This window comes from Pteropus vampyrus, unplaced genomic scaffold (genome assembly GCF_000151845.1).
Source record: "Pteropus vampyrus isolate Shadow unplaced genomic scaffold, Pvam_2.0 Scaffold154, whole genome shotgun sequence".
NCBI classification, from domain to species: Eukaryota; Metazoa; Chordata; class Mammalia; order Chiroptera; family Pteropodidae; genus Pteropus; species Pteropus vampyrus.
The window spans coordinates 728,559-740,131 of NW_011888935.1; the positions used below are offsets into that span (position 1 = coordinate 728,559).

The 11,573-nt window shown below is 39.0% G+C and overlaps 1 protein-coding gene across 1 annotated transcript in view; it reads right to left on the reverse strand.

The window, feature by feature from the left end:
* Positions 1 to 11,573, reverse strand: part of VWA8 (von Willebrand factor A domain containing 8) — a 281,798-nt gene that overhangs the window by 160,795 nt on the left and 109,430 nt on the right. Inside the window, exon 21 of the mRNA XM_023536356.1 lies at positions 3,244 to 3,320. Within this exon, the coding sequence (XP_023392124.1) occupies positions 3,244 to 3,320 (77 nt within the window). The remainder of the gene's footprint in view (positions 1 to 3,243; positions 3,321 to 11,573) is intronic.

Here is an 11,573-nt window from a genome sequence, read left to right on the forward strand (position 1 = left end):
AGTTAATTACATGTTTTTAAGGGCACCATTAAACATTCAAAATGAAACAGAAAGCAAACAAAACAACACAAATTCTCCTAAGAATGAACAGCTGCAGAGCTCGCTCTGACAGCACATACGCCGCATAACTGCGGCGCTCACGGTGCCAACCTTAAAATGCAAAAAATGGGTCACGCCACGTGCCTTGTGGCTCAAAAACTGGACCCGTGCCTTGTTATAAATAAGTTATTCAGGTGAAGTAGCAAACTACTTAAACATTTTGATTCTTTCATTATTTTCCCTAAACTTTGTCCATGTGGGAAGAAAAACTGATGGAAAAGCTTAAAGGGGAAAAAAAGGAAGAGTTTTTCAAATTCAGTGAACAGCGAAGGATGAAATAATGACAATCGAGAACAGTATTATAGCTCTTTAAATATAAAGATTGTTTCTTATTTCTTCCTATATCGCCTATGACACCTAGCCCTGTAATCTCAACATAGTAAATTCTTTAAAAAAAAGGGAGTTGAAACTACTAGGTTCATATAAGGCATCAGAAATACAAAGGAGAACCATGAGAGAATATGTGGATAGGCTAGAAATTTTCTGAAACTATGCAGGTGACCTACAGAAGTTTAAGAGTTGAGATGATCTTGTTAGGCTCTATTAAAATTAGCAAATTAAAATCTGCACATATGCTGTTAAATTTATTACTAAATTTTTCATGTTTTCACACTATTGTAAATAGTATTTTAAAAAATTTATTTCCCTACTGTCCATTTGACTTTTCCCTTTGACCTTGTATCTTGTGACCCTGCTCAACTCAACTTATTAGTTCTGATGGTTTTCATTTTTATTTTTTTTGTAGATTTCTTAGGATTTTTTATACACACAATGTCTAAAAAGATCCAATTTTCCTTCTTCCATGTCAGTATGTATGCCATTTATTACTTTTTCTTGCCTTATTGCACTAGCATCATGCTGAAAATCCTTGCTTTTTCCACAGTCACAGAAGGAAAGCATTTAGTTTTTTGCCATTAAATACAAGTGAGTTGTAGATTTTCATAGATGCCTCTTATCAAGTTGAGGAAGTTTAAAATTTAAATTGTGCACTGTCCTGCTCCATCCCGCCCAGGAAGTGAAGCATCCTTCGGTCAGCATATTCAGGCTGTATACACTCTCCGGCTGTTAGTTATTCAGTAGGTATCTCGGTTTTCAGTTCGACTGTTGCAGTATTGCAGTGTTTGTGTTCAAGTAATCCTTATTTTATTTAATTATGGCCCCAAAGTGTAAGAAGAGTGATTCTGGCAACTTGGATATGCCAAAGAAAAGCCATACAGTGCTTCCTTTAAGTGAAAAGGTACACACATATAGAAAGAACAGTATATTTAGGATCCGGTACTATCCACAGTTTTGGGTGTCCACCTGGGGCTGGAACGTATCCTCCGCAGATAAGGGGCGACTATGTGTGTCTTTCTTCCTCTGGCAGTTTTAGAGATTTTTCTCTTTCAATTTTCAGCAGTTTGATTATAAGGTACTTGTCATCCCGCTTGAGTGAGTTTCACTGAGCTTCCTGGATCGACCTTATATTTTTCATTCAATTTCGGATTTTTTCCGTCATTTATATCTTCAAATATTTTTCTGCTCCATTCTTTCTCCCTTCTTTTAGACTCCGATTGCTCATATGTGAGGCTGCTTCTCTAGGGTTGCTACAGAGAATTCCTAATAATCCCTTCATGTACATTTTCTTCCTCTCTAGATGCTTGAACATATTTATAGCAATATGTTATAGTTCTTGTCTGCTAACTCCATTATCTATCATTTCGGTGTCTATTTCTATTAACCAATTTTCTTGTTTCTTTGTATATCTATTAATTTCCCATTGACTGCTTTACGTCATGATGCTATGTTGTTGAATGTCTAGATTTTGTAGTCTTCCTTCATTCAATATTCAGTTTGTTCAGCTAAGCAGTTAATTTATTGTTGAATCAACTTGAACTTTTCAGGCATTTCTCCCTCTAATATTCATCCCCTTAATTTTTAAAGTCATTTTGTATGAGAAACACTTCCAAAATAACATTAAATAGCAAGTATTCTTGTTTTGCCAAGGCTTATTTTTGACACTTTGTAAGGGTGGGTGTAGAGTCACTTTTATTTAATGGATAGACAGGTGCTACTTCTACCGCACAGACTTCTCGGGGTGTCTTCTGAATACCAGCAATGTTTAATGATGGCTCCTGACCACGTGGGAGATCTGGTTGTTGTTCGGCTCGGCTCACAGCCGTCCCTGGCTGCTGTTCTTTTCCCAGTGTTTGTGAATCTTGCCTAGTTTTATAGCTCTTCCCTGCGGTAGGACTGATCTGGTACCAGTTACACCATCGCAGCCAGAGGTGTGAATTCCAAGAGGTAGGTTCTGACCGTCCTTCAGGTTTACTTTTCTTCTCCTTTGGCCCACTGACTCTGCCTTCTTTTCTCTTAGTTTTCTTTTAAGAACACATCATTATTTAGTGAAAGGACCCAAAACAAAAAAAAATTTTGTAACTCAATCCAATATTGTTTCTACTACAATATTTTTTATCTCCTGGGAGAAAAAACAATAATAATTTAATCTAGTTTTAAGTTGCTTATTACTTGATATATTCCTTGATCTCTCTCTCTCTTTCTCTCTCTGGATCTGCTTATGTTTTATTTTTAAAAGATTTGGAGCAGGTTTACGGATAAATCTAAACTCAATCCATGTCTAGAAAATTTCTTTGATTCTGTTTAACTAAAAGCTATCCCTGAACCATCATTCTGACCACACAAATTTAGATAACCCACAAAATGTTTTTAAGGAAGGCGAGGACACGAATCATTTACTTCTTCCATATTTTTGAGTTCCTTATCTCATACCTGAGATTCATATCATTTATTGTTTCTCTCTGTGAGCTATTTTAGCTTCCTATTAGAGTGGGGTTAGCCTCTACATATTTTTATTCTAATTTAAGAGTCTTTATGTTGATGAAATCTGTTACTAGAATATAATGTTCATCACTCTCTGTCCACAAAATATCTATTAATTCATGTTTATAAAGCATTAGTCACTTTAAAAATAAATTTTGCATGGTTTTGTTACCTTTTAAGGAGAGGAGAAATATGAGCAGGAGGAACAGAAATGAAACATGTTTATAAAATGGGCCTTTAAGAAAGTAATTTTTAAATTGTACCAAGGGAAAAAAATAAATGATTAAATCAGATTTTAAGAGGTTGTGGGTCTTCTCCTCTTACCTGTGCAGCTGGATATATTCTCGTGGTCTATTGAGCAGGTGAAGGAATCTGTCAACGATCTTGTTTTTTCCTACACCCTGTAATTACACAGAAAGCATCAAACAAATGACTTTTGTCTGGAGGTAAAACAAACCAGAAGAAACTTTTACCAAAATCGATTTCCTCAAAGTTGTACCGTTTTAGCTATTGTTAATGAAAATCTAATTAGCAAACCTATACAGTACCTTTTCAATATACAGTGTTTTTAAAAAAATTACTTTTAAACACACTAGTTCTAAACTCTCATTTAAAAAAAAATATACACATTATTGTTAGCTTTTTACATTTTGCTTAATCCGTTCTATAATTTTAAACTGAAGTGCTGACATTATAGCAGAAAATTAACTATACTGTACTTCTATTTTAATCAAGCACTCACTTCTCTTTTTATCACACTTTCCAGCCCTTTAAAACTTTGGAAACCTAAAATTATAACCAGGGCTTATTACTAAATCTCAACTATAATGTTCTTTTCCTACAAACGCCCCCATTTCCCTGCTACTTACATCAGCTGGGAGTTGCTGTCCTTTGTAGAAGACTATTAAAAATGGAATCCACTCCATTGCTACTTCCCCATTTAAAAGTTTTCACTTAGAGGCGGAATACTTTATTAATGGGGTGCCAATCTTTTAACAAGTAATTTATGTTGGAAGAATAGAAGTGGACAAAAAAAGCTGAGTTCTATAGTCATAGCGATAAATAACAGTTATTGATTTCTGATACTGTGCCAGGCTCTATGCTAAGTATTTTCATGTTACGCCATTTGCTCGTCAGTGAGGTCAGTATTCATGATTATTCCAGCCTCATAAATCAAGAAAGCAAAGCTCAGAAAAGTTAAGCAATATGTCCACAGTTACCCAGTTAATCAGAGTGGAGCCGGGATTCAAATCCAAGTCTGTCTGATTCTGATCTCATGCTCTTAGTCCCAACATTATGAATTATATTTCTTTACATTTGTAATTGACTTAGGTAACCTTGGCCTTGAATTACTTCTTTCCCCACTCCTAGGAATCCATCCTAAAAAATTAATTAGGTAGATAAGAGAAAAGCATGGGGCCCAGCAGAAAGAGCAGAAGCCCAGTATATACTGGCATTATACTGGGAAGCAAGCGTTATTATCCGTATTTCTACTACATGCTCCACTAGCATTGTGACAGAGGCATTCTACAAGCACCAAAGATTGAATAGGTATTTACCGAAAGCTATTTTTGTCCTAATATTGTGACATTTTCTCTAAGATAAACAAATTCTCAAAGGGAATTTGAGAGTTCATCCTTCACAATTCTCAAAGGAAAGCGAGATATATATATATATACTTGGAGCATAGAAGACAAGCCACCAATGCAGATAAAGAACTGTTAACTTATGTGATGTAGATTCTGCTAGCCTTAGAATCTCTCTCTTCGGTCAATTAAATATGCTGCGAGATGACAGACGCAAGAGAGATTAAGGGGACTGGAATGATTACCAAATATGAATAAATAAGACAGAGGTAGGAAGCATGCACAGATGGCAGTGGGCAATTAAGATCTGCTGTACATCCTTCAATCTGGGACAGACACAATGAAATTAATGTTTAAAGAAGGTCAATATGGAAATAATATGCAAAATATACTGACAAGAAGAGAGACTGGTCTCCAGGAGATGGATTATTTATTCGTTCATCACATAAATAAATATTTTTTGAGTGCTGGCATATATCAGGAGAAATAAGAGTGAACAAAAAAGATAAGGTTTCAGCTCTTCTGGAGCTTCCATTCCAGAAATGTGAAACAGATTGGAAGGAAGATTAGAAAAAGTCAGTGGAAAGGTAGCAGCATGTAATTAGACAAATTAATTAATTAATAAGAGAATTATCAAATAGTGATACGTTCTCTACAGACAATTAAGATAGGGCGAGGTGATGCTGACTGGGTGGTGATAGAATATGAGCTAGAAGTGAAGACCTCTCCTTAGGTAACTTTTAAGCTAAGATCTGAATGACGAGGAGCCAGGGCTATGATTGTGAAGATGGGCCTTCCGAGAGAAGAGCTGCTCTAGCTGGTAAGGAACTAGGCTAGAACGGTAGGCAAGGCCAGCTCTGGCAAAGTCGTGGAAACCACTTAAAAGAATCTGGACCGTTTCCTAAAAGCACTGAAAAGCCATTGAGGTAGAGGAGTAGCCGGCTCAGATGTTCGGTTTTGGAAAACCACTCTGGCGGAATGCTCTGGCAGAGAGCGAGAATGAAAGCAAAGGAAAGCGGTTCGGAAACTCCTGAAACAATTCAGGCAGGAGAGGATGGCGGCTTAAACGAAGGAGCAGAGAGAGAGAGAGATTTAATAGAGAACTGGGGAAAAGAACAGAACTTGGTGATGGACTGGATGCCGGGAGAAGCGGGTGGAGAGTCGGTTTATGTCTTGGGCAGTGGGGTGGATGGAAGGGGCACCATTTACTGACATATAAAACAGGGGGAAAGGACCGAATTTGCTGGGCGGGGGAGGGAATTCTAGTTTTTAAAAAAGCGGTTTAATTTTGGACATGTTTACTTTGAAGTGCCTGCTTCCCACATCTGCTCCTTCCTCTGCAGGTCACTGTCACCGCTCAAGGGCAGCCCGTCATCTGGCTCAGACTCCCAGAAAGGGTCCTCTCTCGTCTCCCACCTCTGACCCACAACGACTCGTTGTTTTTCTAAAAACAGAGATCTCATAGGGTCATTTCCGACTTCATTTTAAAGCTCTGATAGTTCCTTCGAGGAAATATTAAAAGCATAACCTAGGAAGGAATTTTTGTAAATATCCTGAGCAAAATGACACAGTTATAGCAATCTGCTCTTTCCGATCATAGTTTCCACCTAGAACAGATAATCCTCAGGATTACTTTAACTGAATAAATATGTAGATAGTATCTTATGTTTCAATGATGAAAGCTACATTTTTCTTACTGGGAAATTTAGAAAACAAAGCACTACCCAATGTGCAGTTGCTAAAACAAATCTGCCACCATTTGTGTTTTGTTGCTGTGCATATCTATCTCTATTTACTAGTCATTATTCCGTATATACGATTGTTTGCTTTAACAAAAATCAGCCTGAAAGTTTTTACATCATTATTGACTCTGACTGAAGATAATATTTAGTGAATGAAAATTTAAACAGGAGAAGGAACCTGTGGAATGAGAGATCCTAAAAGCTGCAAACTGTCTCGTTACTGTTCTGTCCCACCGTGTTCCTCATGACGACGGTCTGGAAAGAAGGTCTGTCACAGAGGGAGGCGTCAGATGGCGCTTTACTACAGGAGTTTGTTAAGCCCCCCAGACAGGAATCATAGCGAGGACAGGAAGTGAGCACGCTTCCAGTGTCTGTGACAGAGAAGGCCAGCGACCATGACTTTGAGAACTTTGAAGGCTTCTGGGACTCTTACAACTTCCTCAGGCTCATTATTTTCGTTTCCCTGTTTCCTCAGGGAGATTAGCAGTGAGAGTCTTTAGAGGAAAAGGGCTTCTGGGCTTGTCTCCTGGACAAGAAGAAAATACAGAACTTGGAAAACTCTACCTACATCCTGTCGACGGGGAGAAGGAGCAAGGAGCAGAGGAGGAGGAAAGGGCTAAAGAGGAATGGAGGTCAGGCAAAGAGAAAACGGGTCTAGGAGAGGGATCCGGGCCACGAGTAACTGTCCTGGGACGTAAAGGCCGAAGGATCGCTGACCAGAGCAGACACACTTGCAAGGCGCTACATCGCCGTCGCCGTCGCAAACCGAGCTGCTCGGCAGCCAGCGGTCTCCGCAAGCCCGGCGCTTCCAGGTCTCTGCTCGCGCTGTCCGTCCTGACTAGGACAGTCCACCCCTCCCCGCCTTCCTGTCCTCTTCCACTCGCCCCTCAGTGTTCTAGGAAGTGTCCCTCTTCTCTGACGCTTTGCCTGACCCTCCCCGCGCCTCGCCGCCTTCAAACCTGAGATCCACGGCGGGGCCCCCCGCGTCCCCACACCCGTGCGTGTCACAGCCCGTGCGCCCCGCGCCGATGGGGCAGGTGCCTCCGCAAGGAGACACCCTCGAGGCCAGGGCTGTCCCCCATCTGTGTTCCTGCCACCGGCGACTCACATACCCTGCAGATGATGACTACTAAAACTGGAGGAAAGGAGGAAAGAAACAGAAAGTCATGCAATTTGCTTTTGCTAAAGGAGGCACAAATCTCATCCAGGAACCTTCTTTGTCCCTTCTTACTGAAGAGGAAGCGACATTAGTGGAGCCCTCTGCGGTCAGCGCGCTTTCCCAGCGTAGCCGCCTGACTCCTTACGCCCGCCGCGAGCCGAGCCCGCCCCGCACCTGGCTGCGAGATCTAGGCAGCCGGGCACCGCGCCCGCCCCGCACCTGGCTGGGACATCTAGGCAGCCGGGCACCGCACTGGGCCCCGCACCTGGCTGGGACATCTAAGCAGCTGGGCACTGCGCCCGCCCCGCACCTGGCTGGGAGATCTAGGCAGCTGGGCACCGCGCCCACGGTGTCTGAAGGCAAGTCCCTTCCCACTCGACAGGTGGGGCTGTTTTCTGTTCCGCCACATTGCGAAACCACGGCAGGAGGCAGCCTTGCTAGACTGACTTGTGTGACATTTATGTGCTGATCTCCCGGAGTCCAAGGTCAGTCACTCGGGGTTAGAACACAGCCCGAGGCGGGTCGGGAAGCCCGCACGGGGTCTGCGGCCCAGTTCGGGAGGGGACAGTGAGAAAGTCCAGCCCGATCTTTCCTTCTGTCTTCGTATTTTAACGGAGTCCCCCTGAGTGTGCAACGGCCAGTGTTCAGCTTCCTGTGCTCTCTGAGACGTCTTAGCTTTGGGCCTTCCTTCCAGTTCCCCTGAATGCGTTAATAACTTTCACAGAGTTAGGTCAGTTTGTATAACATTTAGAGACGTTTCTGCATTTTTCCGTTTTAGAAAAGCTACTGTGTGAACGTCGTTAACAAATACCAACTGCAGTCAAAAATAAAGAAACATTACAGTAAAATCATGAGAAATAAATTACAGCTGCTCTTCTTTAACCTTAAAATTTCCATCAAAGGTTGAGCGTTCCAACTCTTTACTAAAACTAGCCTGAAAATACTTACTCTGCTACTATAGGGAGACTCGGACTGTGATCTCTGCTTAATCTCTCTCACCGGGCGTTTCTACCACAATCAAAGCCTAGCTTTGTTCATTTAAATGGAGGGTCTAGACAAACTTGTCGCTAATCATTATTTGATTCTAATATTCTTTAACCCTATAACACAATAAGAGATTGCTGCTATATGATCACTGGTAATTTCTTATTTTCCAAATTCCCTCTGTGAACATGTGTTACTTATGTAATCAGAAAAAAATGTCAAAACTGAATAGCAAAGAATCTTAAACATTTGCACAAATAAGTTCCCTGTAATAGAGCCGACAAATAGTAGCCAGAAGTCAGATGAGAGGACGTACGTTGCAACTGCACTGCTAATCTGCATGGCTCTAAAACACACTCACGAAGCTTCCTGTCGCAGTCACAACCTCCTTTTCAAACAGGAATAATGAAATCCACATCCTTGCAATTTCCCTTTGAAATACTATGTTGCTATAAATGGCAAAGATATACTTTGGAGTAGTTTGGTCCTTAGGTATGACCAAAGCAGCCATGACAAATATTGTGGGGGAAAGAAATTGAAGCGTCTACAAAATACAATGTGTCTTCAAAACAAATGCCAGAAAAATATTCACTAAGAAACGATGGCTGGAGAAACTAACGGGTAGAGAGAATGTGGGAGAATGGCAAAGAATTTCCAGACCGCGACTTGGGAAAATTCACTAAGCAAGAAATTTGAGATGGGACACAAAATAATATAATGTAAATAAAGATGAGTGTCATTACACTGGATGAAACCAAGTGTTTCATAACCTTGAGACTCCCAGGCTGCTGGAGCTACCAGAAGCACAGTACATTTAGTTATCAAATTCCCTGCTGCCACTACCAGCTGGGGACACAGGCGAGAAAATTTCTGAACAAACTGTTCAGTCCCTCAATGGATATCAGACAATTATGCTGGCATGGCAACATGGTATATTTCTGACGTTGCATCATAGCAATCTGGCAGGTCTCAGCTGAAATGATTAATTAGCAAAATTCACACATTCTTTAATTTTGGCAATAAATTATTCACAGTATTTCAATAAAAAAATCAACAAACATTTACTAAGCCTCTACCAGAAGAAAACTAAGTTCCTGATCATAATAAGCCTATAAGTAATAGATGAAACGAAATATAAAGTATATAGTTATATAGTGACAGTGTACACAGAGTCCTGCTTAGTTGACACTAAATATATGCTTACTGATTTTCATAGCATATAAAAGGTTTCAAAATCTAAGGCTATGAAAATCAGAAAATAAAGCAGTTATTTCTAGCATGAAAAAATTAATATTATTTAATTTCATTGTGTAAATCAATCAAGAACTTAAATTGGCTTAACAAAATTTACTCTAGAAAATATTTCCTCACTGGAAGCTTATCAATATTGGTATAATTCTCAATAAAATGTTTATATTTGTGAAAATGGGTCAATACCTCTCTGGATAAAGAGAAAGAGAGAGTATATCTTTTCTCTTTCAAAGGGACTTGAGAGGCACATTAGTTAAATGCAACAATCAAGCTTTTTTGGATGTTAATTGAACAAATCACTGTAAAATGATATTTTGGAGGTAATTAAGAAAAAGCGAAAATAGACGGAGTATCGGAGTATATTAAGGGATTATTATTAAATTTTAAGGTCTAATGGAATTGTGGTTCCGTTAGAGATAAATACTGAGATATTTATAACAAAAACACATTGTGCATAACACGTATTAAAAGATGACATATTTAAGAAGTGTTAGGGGAAGAGATAAAACAAGATGGACAAAATGCTGATTATTATTGAAGCTAAATGATGGTCACAAAGGAGTTCATTATGTAATCTACTTTTTGTAGAATATATTTAAAATTTTTCTGTTGTAAGAAGTTGCATAACAGAAAAATTTCAAATGCCCTGTACTCTGTATGTAAAGCACAGTTCCTGGCTATTAGCACTCAACATAAGTTACTATTACATATTACTACTATCATTGTTGTTGTTATTATTACTAATATAAGAATTAGCGTGGGATGGGAGGTCTGAGTCCTAAATTTGTAATTAAATAGCTATGCGATCTTGAGCAAACATTTTAACCTTCCTGAGCCTCAGTCTGCTTATTTGTAAAACGTGGAAAATAAAAATATTTACCTGAAAGGGCTGATGTAGAACTAAATGAGATGATAAAAAAAGTACATTAGAAATTGTAAAACATAAAGATATTATCATTTTTAATCCTTGCCCCAAAGAAACTTGTCATTCAATTACAGATAGAAAAATTCAATTACAGAAATAAAAAACCTATAAACTTTAAAAGAAACCTGAATCAAAACAGTGATAAAATATTGTAAACGTTCAGAGGAAAACAAGATTATTTCTATTTGGCAGAGACTAAGAAAGCCTTCAGAGACGAAAACAAACCTGAGTTCTTGCTAAAATATCTTTTCCTTCAACTATCTGATAAAATGCAGCTGCCTCTAAAACTGAAGTATTCCTACACAAAAACAGAAGTTGATTCTTGGGGAGTTTTTAAACAAATAAAAAATGCCTCTATAGGCTGATCCTATAACCCAAAATAGAAACAATAAATATTTTATATATCAAATGGAATATAGCTCTAAAATCAAAAGGAAATATGATAAAGAAGGAAGCTTACTCTTGACTTGAGTTAGGACAGAAAAAGCACCACTGACTTGAGAATAAATAAATAGGCATTTTTCTTTTTTCTCCTCTTAGTAAAGGGGAAGTAAATAGAAAGGCATGCTATAATTAAAAAAAAAAAAAAGCCAGTATGACACTACTAACTGCATGAACGTTATATGTAGTGTTATTTATAATTACAGTAAGTAGGAAATACTGCAGGGAGCAGCATACAGAAGTGGCTCTACACTATGAAGCCTTATAGACTAAGGGACCATCAGATGCGTAATTTCCAGGCACTCTATCCTTTAGGCTGACAGGCAGTAAATTCTGCCTCACTTACTGGAAAGTAGATGTACTGTGCCCTAAATCCCACACTGAAAATTGAAGGGATAAAAAAAAAAAAACAAATTTGCTTCACTAAAATAAGATGCGGGCTACTTTATTTTGCCACGGTAAGTGATGTTTATGGAGCTGTTTTTAGTTTCCCAATAGAATAGTTAAGAAATTTTGTCTAATCTTGATAGCAAAGAGTATTCTATGGAGAGAAAAGGTGGGGTTAG